This window comes from Rousettus aegyptiacus, unplaced genomic scaffold (assembly GCF_014176215.1).
Source record: "Rousettus aegyptiacus isolate mRouAeg1 unplaced genomic scaffold, mRouAeg1.p scaffold_m13_p_2, whole genome shotgun sequence".
NCBI lineage: Eukaryota > Metazoa > Chordata > Mammalia > Chiroptera > Pteropodidae > Rousettus > Rousettus aegyptiacus.
Window position 1 is genome coordinate 119,259,774 of NW_023416295.1, and position 18,941 is coordinate 119,278,714.

The window sequence follows — 18,941 nt, forward strand, 5'->3', positions numbered from 1 at the left end:
TAAGCTCCTTGGAAAGAGTGCCATTTTTGATGTTTAACAGGAGCTGCATTTGTAGCACCCTCCCAGAGTCAGGAACAGGCTTAGCCCTAGGAAGAAATATGGAATGGAACTACGTATCTTATTTAGGCACATGCCTCTTCCTTCACCAGGTATATGGAGTTGGTACTCAAGATTGGATGAGTCTCACACTGGGCCTATATCTTTTCCAAATAGCTAGTGTAGAATGGTCTTACTGGGGAAGTCACTAGAAGCTAAAACAACAAACCGCATGTTTGAACCTTTCATTTTGCCTACCACTGCATTTGAGCCACGTCTCTTTCTTCAGGCAGAGAGTGATCAATTAGTGAGAACACAGTCTTAGTTGTCAGGCACACTGAGGTTTGATCCCCATCTGAGAGTCATTAGCCATGACACTTCTGAGAACCTCAGTTTGCTCCCTCCACCAAATGATCCAAAGGTCAGGATCGTTATCAGAGGAGACTTTACAAATAGCATTTTCCCTGGAGAGTCTCGCCAAAGCCATACAATATGAGAACCCCAGAAAATAAGATCTCTTTAGGATCCCAGAGATAAAGAAGATTCAGCCAGCTGCCTTAGAGCCTCTAGAGATGAGAGGTAAACCAGAATGAGAATCTGTTTACAAAGAGAGGCAGGTGTGTGTCTGTTTACTAGTCACTCCATCCATCTGATGAGTAAATTCTCTCTCTGTGAAACAAGGAACAGCTAACAATCAGGATGTCGTTGGGGGAACATGGAACTGTAGAATAAGGGTTGGAATTCAAAGTGTCTATTTTAAACAACTAATGGTATTCAACCTGACAGTCTTCGAAATGTATCATTTCCATCAACTTCCCTTATATATGAATCTTTTGAAACAACTTTTCTAAATGTGAAAAAAACAATTCTCATGCAAATGATTGGCTCATGTCAAAAAAATTTTTTTTGTTTCACTCATTACTGAGGATTTGACAGCAGGAATAACAAAGCTTGTTCAAATGGGGATAAAGACACTATAGATATCTCAGTCCATAAGTAAAAGAGAAAAAAGAATGCCAAGGATTTCCAAGTTAGAGTTAACTGCTCAATGACTTAAAAGGAAATAAAAGTAAAGCCTTTGAGGTTATCCTTTCTAATGGACAGAAATCATTTGCATCACAACCAGACAGAACTCAATTTGCATCTTATCGCTTTTCTGTAAGTTGCCAGTCACCTTTGCGGACTCCGAGCTCTGCTCTGGGCAATAGAAACCCTAAGCCAAATAGAATCGCAGTTCCCCAGACACAGATAACCCTTAGGCAGGCTTGTTAGACAGTTTCTCCTGGGCCTTATTTCTCACTTTTTGATCATTTCTCTTATCACTTTGGTCATGGGCCCACCACTACCCCTCTTCAGAAATGTCCATAGCTTCCCTTAGGTCTAGCTCTGGCCTGGAGGGGCTGGGGCGGGTCATTCCTCTCTTCCTGATGCTTTTATAGGTTGTAAGATACTCTGTTATCTTATGCACCCCAGTAAGGGCCAGTCTTTTTTCCTAACGTCCAGGCTCCTGGAGAGAAGCCTCCTGGACTTCTTCCTCCACCAGCGTTCTGCCCTTCGCTTGTCTGGCAGGGCTGTGATGAGGACACTGATACAGGTCCAGCCCAGGGCTTGTCTCTGTCTTTCCCTTAAGTGGGATTCAGAGCTCTGTCCTTGTTTGAGAATCTTTGTAGTGTCAGACAAGGGCACTACTAGTGTCAGCCCCTGGAATGAGAAAATAAAATCCAGACGGTTAGCGCTCAGTGCACTGGGAGTTTTGGTCAGTTGTAATTTGTCATCCTTTCTGAATAACAATGAGCCTGGCCCCGAATTCCCACAGGCCCAGATGCGGGTGGAGGTCAGGTCTCCTACCCAGAGATGCAGACGGCCCCTGAAGCAAGGATATTGTGATATTGTGATTTATGATAAGAAATATATATTTGGTTTTTGTCCTCCTTGCCCGCACAAAGCTCCTAAAACCCTTGGAATTTCTTAAGTGTTGAGAGCCCAAAAGGTGTCTTTTGTTATGTTAATAAGGTGACTTTGGGACAGCACCTAAGGGTGAGGGAGGGGAGAGAGCTTGGGAGTTGAATCAGTCACAAATTGCCAACAATTTAATCAATCATGGCTATGTAATGAAAGCTTTATAAAAACCCAGAGGAGAGAGTTCAGAGAACTCCTGGGTTGGTGAACACTTGAGGTTTGGGGAGAGGGGTGAGCTCAGGGGAGAGGGCTCTAAGCTCCACGCCCTTTCCTCATGCCTTGCCCTATGTGTCTCTTCTCTCTGGCTATTCCTGAGTTATATCCTACAAGGATATAAAGCATATAAAGTAATAAAGTGGTAATCTAGTACGTAAAATGTTTTTTTGAGTTCTGTGAGCCACTCTACAAATTAATCAAACCTAAGAATGAGGGTCTTGGAATCTCTGATCTATATAGGCAGTCAGTCAGAAGCCCAGGTGATAAGCTAGACTTACTATTGGCATCTGAGGGGGTTGGGGAGCGGTCTTACAGGACTGCGCCGTATAAGTGGGGTATGATGTGATCTCCAAGTAGATCGGGTCGGATTGAGTTGAATTGTAGGACACCCGGCTAGCATTGCAGAACTGCTTGGTGCTGGAGCAAAACGCCCCCCGACCCTTTACACACACGTTGGAATTGTGATCATGATATTTTTACCCACATAGGCCTAAAAGGAACCGAGGTAGGTAAGTTGCAGAGGGAGTTGGGAAGGGTCAAGAGCAGGAGGAGAAGAGCTAGGCCAGAGCAGACCTAGGGGCCGAGAGCAGAAGTAAGAGCAGAGGGGCAGGGGCTGCCAGTAACCAGCACGCAGTGCTGAGCAGCGATGCCCAAAGAGAGACTGCCACAGCTCGCTGACTTGCTGGTGGCCAGGCGAACGGAAAGGACCAGTGACAGAGTTGACAATAACTGGTGTCTGTCAGCTGCCCGGGCTTCCTTTGAGCTCCTGAGAATTTGAAATGTGGAATGATAGACGTGAAGGTGCTGCGAGATGGACTAGGAAAGCAGCATGACATTCGGCCGCAGACCTTAAAAACTGTGACTCTCCGTTGGATGGGACTCAGCTCTCCAAAGGCCATGCCAACCCCCGACTTGCTCATAGTTAGAGACAAAATCCAAGCGACTCTGTTGAGCCCCCGTTTTCCAAGCCCATGGTGCCCCACGTTTGCCAGGGAGCAGCAGGAGGCCGTGTTTGAACAGCTGTCCCTTTCTCTCCTCTGCCAAGGAGACTCCCCAGACGAGAGGGCAGCAGCTGCCTTTCCTGACCCAGTTCGAAAGCCTGAGTGCTATAAACTGACACCGCGTCCCCTTGCACAGGATGCTGCTGGAAAGGCCATACTTTAGTTTTTCCTGCCAGCCCCACAGTTAGCATGGGAATGTTCTCGAGACAGACCTTACTGGAACTGTCAGGTTTAAAGGCACAAGGCCACCCCATCGGTGTCTGTAAGAATAAACCCAAATGCCTGGTGGTGTATGGCAAAACCAGGACCATCTCAGAAGTGGGTGTCTGTTTGGTCCTTAAGGCCATCGGACCAGGGGTTGAGCATAAGGAGGATGCCTGAGCTGAGGAACTGTTTCTGGGGATAGCTGTCACTCAAAATGACTTACTCAAGATAGCAGACACAACTACCCTTAAAATCCAAGCAAAGAGTCTACAGCCATGCCACCCTGAACAAGCCCAATCCCATCTGATCTCGTAAAGCTAAGCAGGGTTGGGCCTGGTTAGTACTTGGATGGGAGACCACCTAGGAAGACCAGGCACTGTAGGGGTAAAAAAAAAAAAAAAAAAAAATTAAGGGATTGTAAACTGACAAGGTCCTTGCAATCTGTGAGGTCAACCAAGGGTTGCCTCGCCTAAAAAGAAAAATCCAAGCAAGGACAATTGACTCTTCAGCTAGTGCTTTTCACACATGTCAAAACTGAAAACACAAGCATTAGGTTTCTAATCTTTGCCTCAAGGACATTGTTCAGACATGTGGGTAGACTTGCTTAGAAATATAAAACAAGGCTCCACTCGAATCACAGTGAGCCCCTCTGCCTCCTGGTAAAGCTCTGTTCTCAGGAAAGTTTGAAGCAGTTGCAGTATATACCGGCAAACAGATAAAATGAAACTGAGTTTGGCAGAGCTGTACACTTGCCCAGAGTGTTCTGTTCCAAGGCGCTCATTGGTCCTTTTAGAACAAAAAAATCTAGCTCTGTGTTCATAGTACCAGGTCCCTAGAAGTGTACTTTGGTCAACACAGAATAGAGACCCTACAAAATAAATATGATTCATGTGGACCAGGTCTTTCCACCAAGAGCTTCATGAGCAGTGAGCAAGAGTGAGAGTATAAGCTGACATCCATGTAAATCCAGAAAAGGACTCTATGAGAAGAAATGCCGCAGACACGATAAATTATTCATCGTTGGTTGAGCAGTTGGAAATGGATAAAGGATGCCTGACCTGCTAGGAGATTATATGTCCAGAAAAAAAAGAAAAAGAAAAACAACCCATGACTTGATGAATACAGCTAAAGAGGTCAGGTGTTTCAGTATTGAATCCTAGAGCTTGTATATTCTACCTAAACAAGTCTGTCTGTCAACTTCTTCAAGAGTCAGCATCCCCATTAGTAGGAAGGTATTGATTCTGCTGCACAGAGTTGTTGGGTGATCAAAAGCAATCATATGTAGGAAAGCACCTGGATAAGGGATTCATCTATGCAAAAAAAAAAAAAAAAAAAAAAAGTGACTTAAACCTCAGAATACTTAGAATTATTTTCGGACAGGAAATAAATCAGAGGTAACCACTACCCACCTCCAGCCAAACAGGAGGGCAGCAACTGCATGGCACAATTTATTGCTTCTGCTTTGTGAGCAGCCAGCTGTGCTACTCATTTTTGTGAATTATCGATTTGAGGAATCTTATCTTTTGTGTCGTTTTAAAATGATTTCATTTTTGTTATGTGCTATTTCCAAGAGAATCATAAAGCTGGCTATTAAAATTCAGTCTCCTCTAACCTTAGGAAATCTTTCTAGAGAAACATTACTTTCCAATTTAAACCATTTATTAATAACCTCTTATTCTGAAGAGTTTACCATAAAGCTACATCAAGTCTAAAGCCCAGGAGAGCCAAGCCTCTTGGCCAACAACTGTGACCCTGATGAGCCAATCTGCTAACCTGCCCTGGTTAACATCCACCTCTAATGTTTTGGTTAGTGTACTACCACTGACTCGTGCTGACATCCTTTGGTGCCACTCATCCTGGGTCCTGGCTGTGGAGCAGACATCCAAGAGCCACAGGCAGACTGGGCAATAAGAATTTCACTGCCGTTTCATGCCCACACCAAACGTTCCCCCAAATGCAAGGATTTGAGTTCACTGTGTTGAAAAACGTGCTCCAGAGCTAAGACAGAAGTGGGCTCCCGAACGTCCATTGCAAGTGCAGGCTTTGCAACCCTCAGAGTCACATGCGCCTCAAGGGTGTGGCGGGGCCTGCAGAACAGATGCCAGTCCCTTACGCACCCCGCCGTGCGTGCAGGGTCCATGGGGTTGAACCCTCCCCTGTACTTAGTTAAAGTGGAACAGAGGTATCTAGGAGGCACCACCCTCTAGGAATGGTGGGATTGGTCCCTGCCCCAGGTGTGCTGCTTATCTGTGGAGAGGACGTGGAATAGATCAAAGATAGAAAAAGGGCAAAGGACAGGAGATCCCACAGACGAGGCAAGACCAGGTCCAAGAGGGGCACATAACCAGGGACCTTGAGCAGAGACATTTCATCCACTAGGAAACGGGGCCCAAAGAATGGCAGGCTCTCACCAATTCTATCAGCCGTTCACCTCCTCCTTTTTACCCTTCCCCCCATTCCTCTTTTTCCTCTCTTTGGGAAAGGAGCATGGGGATGGAGGAAAGGGATAACCAGGAATGTTTCCTCCAGTCAAGGCTCCTCGGAGGAATGGCCAATTCCACATCGGGGTCCGGAAATACTCGTAGTGAGTCTGTGATGTCTAGTTCTAGAAAGCAAAGAAGTTAGCATGAGTAGTGGGTCGTGTCAAAAGCACCTAGGCGTCAACACAAAGCACTCTCCTTGGCCAAAGGTGAGAAAATTTGAGCATCCAAACTATGGTACGATTAATTGTCATGGGCTTATACTGATATTTTACTTAATAAGTCATCCCCTCAAAAAAAAAAAAAAACTCTCGTTAGAACACCATTGCAAATATTTAATGCTCTAATTTCCTATTCTAAGATTGAAAGGAAAGAATTAGTATTCATTCTGCTGTTCTTGTACAAACTATAATTCAGAATAACCAAACAGCACTAATTAAAGGAGAATTCTTCTCTACAAAAGAATTCTAGCTAATAAATATAGAAGATATTATAGGATTACAAAAAGATCGTCATTCTGCAATTGTTTCAGACAAAGGTTATCTGTGGCTAAAACCACTAGATTAAATGTCGATGGGAAACTTTACAATGGAAGAAATTAAGCTGTCATCACCTGAACCCACCCAAGGGGGATCTAGACATTGAGTGACATGATGCCATAGGAAACATAATATATATTCGTACCCCTGCTCCCCAAAGCTGGCTCTGGCTGCAGTTAAACATCCAGAGCTAACTTCCATTTAGAGGAAACATGGGGGATAGAAGAATATGCTACAGGACAAATTACATAGTTCCCACAATAAGTCAGTAGCGTAGGGTAAAAAAGCCGAGGGCAGCCTTTAGATAAGAGGACATATAAGATACCGAATGCGAACATGATGTGTGTACTTCTCCTGATTTGAAAAAAAAAAAAAAAAAACTCTAAAAACCACTTTTGAGACAATCAGGGAAATTTTATTATGGACTAGGTATTGGAGCATATCGAAGAGTAAGAGTTAATTTTGCAAATGAATTAGTGACATCGAGGTTATGTAAAAAGTGATCATATCTTTTAGAGTTTATCCTGAGGCATGTTAGAGTGAAATGACATAAGGACTGGCATTTGCCTTAAAAATACTCTCCCCAAAAAAGAAAAAAGAAAGGCAGATGAAGTGTGAGCTGTCGATGGTTGTTGGGTCCGAGTGATGAATATGTGGAGATTCATTATTTTAGCCTGTCTACTCTTGAATGTGTTTGAAATTTTTCATTAAAAAACAGCTTTCTCTTAGCTAAACTTACTGTGGCAATCATTTCACAATATACGTATGCAAGTTACTATGCAGTATACCTTAAACTTTTACAGTGCTGTATGTCAATTACATCTCAATACAATAGGGAAAAAATTAAAATTTTTGAAATAGCTTTTTTACTAACCACTCACTGCACCTTAGGAACAAGTGACAGAATTCTCCTGTCCTGTAACCTAAGACAAAATTCTTCTGTGCAATGAGCATTTATTACGCAGCCACATGCCAGGTAAAGAGGTAGTGCGGCATGGAGAGGTCTGAGCTTTGCAGTCAGAACCACCTGATTTGAACCACTTCTCTGTTGCTCGCTATCTGTTTTACCTTGGGCAAGTTTCTAACCCTCTCTGACCTGTCATTTCCTTGTCTGTGTGATCTGCTTCACAAACTTGGTAGAGATTGTATCATCCTGTTCACTTGCTTTTTAAACTACTCACTCACGTCCCACGGGCCTTATTAGCAAGAAGTCCACCATCTCTCCCCGGGGGACCATCCCTCCCTGTCTTCAGCTCTTAAGCAGAGCGGGCCTGGCTCCAAGAAGTGCTCTCACGTCTCATGGCCACAAGGTGTCGCCATTGAATCTTTACCTCTGCCAGCCCCAGACGCCCAACCACCCACCCTGGGGCTGCAGCTTTGATAATTTCCAGCACCGCTCACTTGGGAGAGGGAGACAGAGAGGGACCTGTTTTGAAACCCAGAATTAAATCCCTCTTAGTTCACACTCTCACTACATCATGACCAGTTCTGAATGGCTTCCAAACTCAACCCTGTTAGAACTAGTCGTTTCATTTATTCAACAAAATACTAACCCTGCTATATGGCAGGCACCCATTTAAGGATTTGAGTGAATAAAACAAAGATCTTTGCCCCCTTTATCCTCCTTGAGGGGGCGTCTTTCACATACTACCCTATGGCCTTTACCTGAGCCCAGGTCACCAAGAAAGACTTCTCCCCTCCTGATGAGCTTTGCATTGGAAAGTACTCAGTCATTTACACAGTTTTAACCCACCTCTCCCCATGCATCAAAGGGGTGGGTCCATGTCAGATGGGGCGCTGGATTTAGTAAGCTACTCGCATAAATGCACGCAGGCACCACACATTTACAAACTCCTTCTAGAGGACTTACTACTCTATACTTACATAACTGAGTGCCACAAAAGTGATCCTTCCGTGGAAATCAGGTCATTTCAGATTTTTTAACTTTTGTGTATACTTACCCGATTTAAAATGGAAACTTTTATTCATCTGGCAGGATTGTTAGGTAGATTCCATGATACATCTTCTCTGAACTCTAAACTCATGGAGGCTACGTTTTGTTCACTACTATATCAATCTTAAAACAGTGCCTGGCACATAGTAGAGTCCAATGTTGGTGCACACACACCCATATGCACACACATGTGCACACACACACAGTGATGGAAGGAGACTGCAAAGAATGTCATCTCATTAAACATTAGATCCCTTGCTTCCTTTTCCAGAGTATGTAACAGCCCCTCTGGATGGTGACACACCACACAGAAAACTTCAGTGTGCACACAGATCACAAGCGAGGTCTAGATGCCAACTCAGTCAGTCTGGGGCGGAGTCGAGCTTCTCCCTTTCCACACACTCCCGAGAGGTGTCGGTGCTTCTAGTCAGGACCACACTTTAAGTGGCAAGGCACTTTTTTATTTCCTCTTAAAGTAATGATGTGATAAAATTCTGCTCCCTTTCCTTCTAGTGTACTGGTGGGGAAGAGGCAGGCAGGTGTGGTATATGTCAATTTATCTTATTTCATAGGATCTACGATGCCATTGATTATAAAACAGCCCGATTTCAGATTTTAAAATATGAAACAACTGCATCTTAGCATATAAAATACGGCATTTTGGGCTAAAATAATGATAAAGTGCATGGTGTTTAGAGTCAGACAGTTTTGTCCCTACCTTTGTGACCTTGGACAAAGTCACCAAAGCTTTATAAAATTGAATTTTCTCACCTCTAATATGGCAATCACTACTAGGGCTTCTGGTGAACAGCATCGAGCCAGACAAAGTGATGATTCATCTCTTTACCAGTGAAATAAAAATCTACGAACTGACCGCTTTTTTATTTCTTTCTATATTCCATACCTCTCTGAAGTAAAATAACTGGGTATAAAAAATAAACCTGCTCTTAAAGTTTTAATCTTGGCATTGTGCCCTGTATCAGTCTGAATTTTTACCTCTTTTACAAGAATGTATTCATGTTTGTGTAAAAATAAAATAAATAAAATATACATTTTTAGATCATTAGAGGAAAAAGTAAGCCCAAATCATTGCTTGAAGCATGCGTGAGTTTTTGCAGAGGACATTTGGCAAAACTTAGTAAAAACAGTGGTCACCGAAAAGCATTAAATGGGTATGAAGTGCTGAGCACACCACCTGGTAGTGTCCAGCACTGTGGGCGCTCAGTGAAAGTTCCATATCGATGTGCTGCCTCGGGAAGGCAGGCTCTTCTCTCCTCCCCTGCTGTTTTTCCAGCACCCAGAATCACGCTTGGCACATGGTAGGGACTCAGTATACATTTGATGATCTGATGAATGAATGAACCTCAGACTAAATCTTGCAGGTGGTAAGGTAGAGGAATAAGGATTTTAGAAGCTTTGGCTGGTGGTGGCTGGTCTTGGGTGCAGAACCAGCTGTGGCCCACGACTGAGAAGGGCGAATACCTTGAATTGCTCAACCAACCCCCGTAGCTGACCAAGCCAGACCCCAGAGCAAGGTGTCTGTTACAGGAACACTTTCAGGTCTTTAAGTGGGTTTTGCCAGAAGTACTGAAGTACCAGTTGGAGTTCCATAGCAAATAAAATGATGGACTTCATGGCATTTGCTAAAAGGCAGAGGATATGCTAAGCTCTGCACCCAGCATAGCACCAGGTAGGGGTGGGCAGGATGGCAAGGCCTTTGGCTTCATCCTGATATCCATCAGGATGAAGGGCTGTTCCCTGGCTGCTCCCAACACCAAGGAGCTGCTTCACGAAGATAGAGATGTCAGCTTGCCCTGAAACTATGATGAAAGAAGAGGAAAGGAAGGAAATGAAGGAGGGAGGGAGGAAGAGGAGAGGAAGGGAAGGGAGGAGGAGGGAAAGGTGGTGGAGAGAAGGGGAGAGGAGGGTGGGAAGGGAGAGGGGGAAGGACCAGCATTCTCAGCACTTCTGATGTTTCAGTTCTGAGTAGAATTTTACAAATTCCAAGAATGTTCCTGGAGACAGGGAAAAGCCACAGGTCTGGAGGGAGCTGCTAAATATATTACAAATCCATTATGTTGTTGAAATTTGCTTGAAAAGATCGTGCATCAAGGAGATTCACAAGCAAAAGTTCCACCTTAACTAAATGTCCCCTTCACATTTTCTCACGTTCCAGGTGACCTTATACAAGAGCTCGGAGATGGAGGACTTTGGGTTCAGTGTGGCAGATGGCCTGCTGGAGAAAGGAGTGTATGTGAAAAATATTCGCCCAGCTGGGCCAGGAGAGCTCGGTGGCTTAAAGCCCTATGACAGGCTCCTACAGGTGAGACCACAGGTAGAACTGTAATAATTTAACTCTTCTGAGTCTTATTTGACCAATGACCACCCATCCTCCTTTGCCTCAGGACTGGGGTATGGGCTCCTCCCATATAGAATAGAAACTTTTCCTTTTGTAGAGTTTACCAGTTATTGAAATGGTCTGACATCAGTCCTAAAGTGTGTCCCACTGGAGACTACCACCAAACAGCTAATTTTCAAAGTAGGAGGCCACACTGCGGCGTGTTCACTGAAGCAAGCTGTCACTGATCAATTAGTTTTACAAAAAGTCCTGGTGATCATTTTTACTATGGCAATAGAATAATTCATCTTGTCCAAGAAGTGTGGAACACTTTTATTTTCCATAGATACTTTGATACCTGATGAATGAATGACTATGGACAAGTTACTGAGCCTCTCAGAGTGTCTTCCTCATTCATACTTTGGAGCTCTACCTACCTTCGTGGAAGTTAAGGCTATAAAAGCAGATTGGATTCAGACTGCGCAGGGCCTTGAGTGTCACAATAAAGCTCTTGGACTTTATTCTGGAAATGTATGAATTTCTTAAGCAGAATGACAATGTATAATTTAGAAAGACAAAACAATATTATCATGAATTCATCGGGATAGGGTGGGAGAAGGGGACATCCCAGGAAAGGAGACTAGGAAGATATAGGTAAGACACCTGCACCAGAGCCGAGTCTTTAACACCTTCAGCACAGCCTGGTGGAGCTTTCTGGGAGGCGGTTGGCAGTTTGGATCTATTGCTCAAGAGAGAGAGGTAAGAGCCGGAGCTCAAGATTTAGGATACTGGAGGCATGAGTTTGGATAAAGTTGCCTATGGTGGACTCATAGTAAGAAAGACAAGAGATCCAAGAATAGAATTCCAAGAAAAACAAATTCGAAGGACAGAAAGACAGGAAAGGACTGAAGGCAAGCAGTTAACATGCTAGGAGAATTAAAACAAAGTGGTGTCCTAGGAGCCAAGGAAACAGCTTTAAGGATGAGGTGGTGTCGAGAGCGGCCAGTGGTAAAGCCCAAAGGGGATGAGAACCCAACACGTCATTCCTGCGTTGGACAGTTGGAGTCATTTGTACAATGTCAGGGTCAGGTCCCAGACCTGAGAAGATGGAGGAGAGAATGGAGAGTCAAGGAATGGAAGAAGCATGTAGATGATTTTTAAAACTTTTTTTTTTTTTTTTTTGGTAAAGAATGAGAAATGAAAGATGAGCACATGTATAAGCTGAGGAAGGGGTGGGCTCACTTCAGAGTTTAGCATCATGGTCAAGAGCATGGGCTTTGGAATCAGCCAGACTGCCTGGGGTCACAGCCTAGGTCAGCCACTCACCAACTGCTGCTCTAAAGCAAATCTCTTAACCACTCTGTGCGTCACTTTCCTTATCTGCAAATTAAGGTAATATTTGGCATTTAGAGCACCTGCCCGGGGCAGAGCAGCCTGTTTGGCATGGGGATGTCGCTATATGTCCGTGCTCCCTGCTCTCAAGAGTGTTACAGTTTAGTAGCAGACGATAAGTAAGCCACAAAGCTCCCCATCATGTGGTCACAGCAGGAATAGGCCCCTCTGTACAGGTGCTGGTTTAAGCATCAAGATAACTCATTATACCTGAAGTGTTACTCCGGGTTTGGGGAATTATGACTATAACAATAATTCAGAATGGCTCTTCTTGACCTTTCAGGTTAATCATGTTCGAACGAGAGACTTTGACTGCTGCCTTGTTGTGCCCCTCATAGCAGAATCTGGTAACAAGCTGGACCTGGTTATTAGTAGAAACCCACTGGCTTCACAGAAATCTATAGAACAGACTCTACCAGAAGAATGGAGTGAACAGAACAGTGCTTTTTTCCAACAGCCTAGCCATGGTGGTAATTTGGAGATTCGAGAACCCACTAACACATTATAGCAACGCTTTTTATAAAGCAAAAGACAATATCCACATGGTGCTAAAAAAAATCCCTTTAAGATTTCTGTGACATTTGAAGCACAGATAATCAAGTGGCATTAACTGCAAGCACAGGGGTCTTTTAAATCTCTCTCATGGCTCATGTTCACTTCCCTTTCGGAGTTGAAAAGGTTTCTTTTTGGGTGACCACTATGAGTGTGGCATACGATTCCCTGCCACGCCCAACGGTAGAGAAAAAGAAAACTAGGTAGGCCGCCCCTCCCACAATTAATCAGAAGAAATTTTTTTACAATTTCATCTTCCCGTCACTTTTTTAAAAGAGAAGTGTCTGTTTAAAAATATTCCGTGTGACAATTTCCTGAATTCATTTGAAATCTGTTTCTAATTACGAAGTCATTAATGTAAGAACTTGACCAACAAAGCTTTTCATAAAGCTGGCTCTACTAGGGGAACTAGAGTTCGGTGAACTGCTGGGACTGCCGCTATGGGAGGGGTTCAGGTCTAAAATGCAGTGACCTCACAATGTCTCAGCAATGATGCACGTAGGAGATCGTAATAGGTGGTGGTGAATGTTCTGCCCAAATATAGGAATGATTTTAACTAAGATGTATGCTATTCCCTATGCAACAAATTATCAAACAGGATATGTCTTGTGACCTGTTTTTTTTTTTTTGACACATTTTTAATAGCTGAAAATCTATGATAATGAATTAGAGTGTTTAGTAACACTGAGAGTTAGTTATCTTATTTTTAAAATTCAAGACTAAGAATTTAAGAGAGAATGAAGAAGTCTATTAAAATGAGGTTTATCTTAATGATAGGCAAATCAAACTCATACTGCTTGACATGTTTTAAAAACTGGTTATATTGAGGGGTGTACAGCACATGTACTTAAAAATGACACTGGACTATGTTTTGTTCTGAGCCATGCCACTTACTGAAATTGTAAATACATTTTTCACAAAACGCATTGCCAATTATTACCATCCCTCAAAGCAATAAATTTGTGACAGTTGCTTTTAATGTTTGTCAGCAACTGTTTCATTTGTTCAGATATTTTGAATAGTTACACTAATAACTGTTATTTGGTGAATATAAAAAAATAGATCTGTATATCGATTGTAGAATTTCCACATTGAAATGATTATTTTCCAAATATTTTCATTTTGGTCAGTAACTGAAACAACCACTTAGATGACGCATTTGAACACTGTGTCCATCACTTAAAGAAAAAGTTCACCTTCTTTTGTGCAAAGAAATATATTATTTCAATCACATTTCAGGACCGCCAGGGCAAGAAAGTATAAAGCAGAATCATGTTAAGAAAAAAAAAAAAAAAAAGATCATGAGTCACTTAAATATGTATTTTTATTTGTAACAAACAAGTATTAAACTGTAAAGTATTTTTGTACAAATTTAATACTTTAATAGCATGGTATTTATCGTCTATGTATGGTTTTGGGGAATTCAAAATTGTTGCAAATATTTGTATGGAAAAAAAAACCCCTCTACCAAATGGAATAAACAGTGATTTTAAAAAGCCAAAAACTATGACATGCATTTTTTGGGTGCTTTGAATGTATTTTCGTGTTCTAGACTGAACCCTACACAATGCTTGTTGTTACATAATTTTTTAAAGGGGAAAGGTTTTGCCATAATCTTGAAAAGCAGTATAGAAGAGTGGAAAGAGAATAGGTTTGAACTTAGGTTTGACATCAGATCTGGGTGTGAATTCCAGCTCACTGACATTAAGGAATTTATTTACTGGGAGTCAGTTTCCCTACCTGAGACACTGGAGGTTGTATCTGCTGCACTCCAGGACCTTCTGAGGACTAGGTGTGAAACGAAGGTAAAAGGGATGAAATAGCCAGCAGATAGGAACACACCTGAGACTAATGATACATTCACCTGAGGTGACAAAGGTCATAGGAATGGAATCTGCCCTCAGAGAATGTTACATGTATTCTATGAAATTTACATAAACAAGTAAAACGCATAAATTCTAATCAGGCTCTCTCTAAATAAAACAAACTACACCTATGTGTTACAACATTTTTGTTTTGCAGATTGTCTTACAAACCCTGTAAATTCACAGAAACAAGACAAGGATGATTACCACCAATTCTGCTTAACAATGTACTAGAGATTCTAACCAGGGCAGTTAGACAAGAATATAAAAGGGATCCAGATTAGAAAGAAGTAAAACTATCTCCATTTGCAGATGATATAAAAACTTGTACTTCAAAGAACGCCATCAAGAAAGTGAAAATAAAGCCACAAAATGGTAAAAAAAAAATTGCAAATACTGTTTTTGATAAGGGACTTACATGTAGAATATACAAAGAACTCGCAGATCTCAATAATACAAAAGAAAAATAACCCAAAATATCTGAACAGACACTTCTCCTAAGAGGACATACAAATGGCCAATAAGCACATGAAACAATGATCGACATCATTAATAGAGAAATCAAAATCACAAGAAATAGGGAGGAACTGGAACCCTTACATACCGCTGGTGTAAATAAAAACAGTACAGCTACTTTGGAAAACTGTCAGCTCCTCAAAAGGCTAAGCATAGAGTTAGCATACGACCCAGGCATTCCACTCCCCGGGATGTACCTAAAAGAAATGAAAATATATGGTCACACAAAAACTTGTCCACAGATGTTCACAGCAGCATTAGTTATGATAGCCGCAAAGTGGACACAGCCCCAATGTCCATCAGCTGATGAATGGATAAATTCAATGTGCTCTATCCATACAATAAAATACTATTTGGTAAAAAAAAAAAAAAAAAGACGAAGGCCTTTTGCTTCACAGCATCACTGAAAGCAAGATGGGTCGGTCACCTGTAGCTCTACTGGGGCCACCTGCAAAAATTCAGCCGGGGTTCCTGATCTTGCCACATCAGCCCAAACCAGCACGGTCTGATCTGGAAATAGGGACTCACTATATGAGGCCAGTTTTCCCTTCAGTACGTGAAGGATGTGGGCTTCATCAAGTCGGACTGAGTGATCCTCCTTGAATGGATTATCCAAGACGACAGACAACCCAATAAAAGAAACAATGCTTTCTCTTTGCACATAATTTTTTATAATCTTTTTTAAAAAAAGAAATGAAGCAGTGATAGATACATGCTACAACATGGATGAATGAAGTCTGAAAATACTATGTTAAGTCAAAAAAGTCAGTAACGTAGCACCACGTATTATATGATTCCATCCATATGAAATGCCTGGAAGAGGCCAATCGATACAGACAAAGGAGATCAGTAGTTGTCCAGAGCTGTAGGGGATGATGGGATTAACGCTTAGAGGTACAGGATTTCTTTTGGGGGTTATATAAAAATATTCTGAAATTGAGTGTGCTGTTGGTAGCACAATTCCGTGAATATATTAAAAGCCACGTAATTGTATAAATGGGTGAATTCTCTGTGAATTATATCCCGATAAGACTTTTTAAAACATTGGGATAATGGGTAAATTTTTCCTCGTAATTTTTTCACTTATCATTTAAAAAAAAAATAAAAGTTTAAAAAAAATAAAATCATTGAGAGAAGAATTTTTTTCCAAAACAGAATATCTTCAAAACAATGTACTCCCTCCAAAAATAAGAATTATGTGACATGATAGGTTTTAGCTAATACTACAGTGGTAATCATATTGCAATATATAAGTTTATCAAATTAACACATTGTACACCTTAAACTTACACAATGCTACATGTCAATTAAATCATAAATAAAGAGGGGGGGGTGGAAACCCAAAACAATGACCTCCCAACTCAAAAGGAATTTCCATGAAAAAGCCCAGGTGAGGCGGAGCCAGGCAACAGTGATGGAGCAAACAGCAGCCTCAAGAGATGACCACTTTGCAGAAGGTACAACATCCTGGCTGGAGCTGGTGTCATAAGAGATGCAATTACCATTGGTTCATCTCGTTGGCAAAGATCATGCACAATGATCGTGGAAGTTAATAAGGCATTATCCTAAAAAGAAAACACTTTTTAAAGTATAGAGTTTTTAAAATACATGTAACATTTTTTCTCTCATTTATATCCAGTGCTATCAGTTCTCATGATGACAGATATTGAAATCATTCACATTTTCTTTGATCAAATGAATTTAAAACAGCTGCTAACACAAACACCTCAAAATAAAACTCTAGTTACAGACATCTTCTTTTATCCTGATACTTTGAAGCTTTGATGTTCAGTTTGTGTTGAATGAGAAAAAAGAGACAATTACTTGAGCAATCCGAAATCAAATTAACTTTCTTGATTATCTGTGGATTTGAAAAGTTGCCTGGGGGTTAAACTATTAAGTTTCAGATTCTGAAGCTTGGAAGACACTTGTGGAGATGATTCTTCCACCTGTTAGAATGAAAATAAAAATAAAGTTAATTCTGTAAAAATATAGTCAGTCTACCCTAGGTACTTCTTTTCCCTCTGACTGCTTCTGCAGAAGACATAATACATTTTCCCCACCCCTTAGACCTACGCAGACTAGAGCAATTAACTGTCAGCTCTCTGTGGGGTCATGTTTGCATCTGCTCACTATGGTATCCCCAGCACCAACCTCACACAGAAGCAACTGTTTGCTAAACAAATATATCTATAATTTCTAAAGGTGTGGACAGGGCCTACTACATAATTTGGCAGCCCGGTACAAAATTAAAATGAGGGCCCCTTGAATCTCTAGAAATGAGGGATGTTCGAAAATTAAGAATTACAAGCTGGTACCCACAGAACACTATAACAAGTGTGGGATCCATCCAAGCACAAAGCCCCATGTGACTTGCCCAGGTGGCATGTGCATGATGCCGGCCACAGGTGTAGAAAGATGAAACACTGCAATGCTACAAGCATCCTCTTGGCACTATTAGTGATTCCCAAGTAAAAGTCACTGGACCAGGATAGTCATGGGGAAGTTTTACCACCATAGGGAAATGAGAAAAGTAAGTGCAACTCAATCTTTCACAATGCTAAGTCTGTTCAATTTAGGAAACTGTGATGCTTACCTTTGTGTCAGCTTGGCTAAGCCACGCTGACACAAAAGCCAGATATTTGGTCAAATATTGTTCAAGATGTTTCTGTGAAATTACTTTTTAGATGAGATTAACACTGAAATCAGTAGACTGAGACTAAAGCACACTACCCTCCATAACGTAGGTGGCTCTCATCCAGTCAACTGAAGGCCTTACGGAAAAAAGATTGATCTCTCCCCAGGAGGAAGGAAGCCTGCCAAAAGATGGCCTTTGGACTGCTGCCAACATCAAGTAGGCTGGGTCTCCAGACTGCCGGCCTATCCCACAAATTTTGAACTTGCCAGCCTCCACAATGGCATGAGCCAATTCCTTCAAATAAATCTAGACAGACAGACAGACACATACTATTGGTTCTATATCTCTAGAGAACCCTGACTAATATAAGGACAATCTTTATTCAGAGATTATGTGATTATGTCTTCCTTATTTTTTTTTTTTAGTGTTGAAATGTCATTTTCCTTCAAAAAAATTCTGGAAATCACTGCTTTATGTGATAAGTTTTAGAATGTTTATGCATATATTTTTACTTAATGGAGAGTTCTATTTTTTTTTTTCTGTCTTTGGTAGGGGAAGGCTAGGCAAAAAAAAAAAAAATCACGTCAACATTCTTTTAGAACTTTTTTCAAAAGCTGAAGCTATTAATCCATGGAAAAGCAAAAACTGTCATCTAGGAAGGGTTCAGCATAGTATTTGTAGAATTTAAATGCTAATTTGGCGCTTGTGTAACAAGGTGAATATAAAGGATGGGTATGTGGGCAGCCTCTGTCACTGAATTTGATCTTTTAGAAATGACACATCACCTAAAGGTCTAGAATCATGAAAACATAGCAGTCTCTAATTTATCAGTCGTGAAGCTTTGAATTCCACTCCTCATTTCTATGGATTCTTGTAAATGTCACGTACTTTTGGCAAATCTTATGAGAAAATTTATACTCTTTAGAGGACCTTGCGGGTGCTGCAGCCTTTATGCCATGGCATCGGTCAGCGCAGGACAACTACCTGCAGTCCCTCTTCGTGTTTGCAGATCTTCTGCAATGCTGGCCTCGGCCAGAGCTCAAAAATTTGGGTGAGCTCAGAACTGAAGATGGATAATACTGTCACTTTCTCTTTGCTCCATCATATAAACCATAACCCCCATCCCATGACAGTGCCAAGAAAACAAAGCCAGAAACTTTTAGAAAAGACTGGAATTGCCTTTGTTTTCTGCTCTAGTCAAAGTCTTATTTTTCTCAGTATCACTGTAAGAAATAACATATTTAATTTCAG

At 41.6% G+C, this 18,941-nt stretch overlaps 2 protein-coding genes and 1 pseudogene across 22 annotated transcripts in view; 2 read left to right on the forward strand and 1 right to left on the reverse strand.

The window, feature by feature from the left end:
• GRIP1 (glutamate receptor interacting protein 1) overlaps positions 1 to 14,181 on the forward strand; it is a 585,894-nt gene extending 571,713 nt beyond the window's left edge. For 11 of the 20 annotated variants that reach the window (XM_036238016.1, XM_036238017.1, XM_036238006.1 and 8 more), the window contains 2 exons: positions 10,566 to 10,712; positions 12,403 to 14,181. In XM_036238016.1, the coding sequence (XP_036093909.1) occupies positions 10,566 to 10,712; positions 12,403 to 12,627 (372 nt within the window). In that variant the 3' untranslated portion in view covers positions 12,628 to 14,181. The remainder of the gene's footprint in view (positions 1 to 10,565; positions 10,713 to 12,402) is intronic. The other 9 variants (XM_016148483.2, XM_036238013.1, XM_036238004.1 and 6 more) reach the window with 1 other exon arrangement.
• On the forward strand, positions 3,682 to 3,801 carry LOC118614700 (annotated as a pseudogene).
• The window catches only part of HELB (DNA helicase B), a 31,297-nt gene continuing 26,333 nt past the window's right edge, over positions 13,978 to 18,941 (reverse strand). For both annotated transcript variants that reach the window (XM_016148491.2, XM_016148490.2), the window contains exon 13: positions 13,978 to 17,001. In XM_016148491.2, coding sequence (XP_016003977.2) covers positions 16,897 to 17,001 — 105 coding nt within the window. In that variant the 3' untranslated portion in view covers positions 13,978 to 16,896. The remainder of the gene's footprint in view (positions 17,002 to 18,941) is intronic.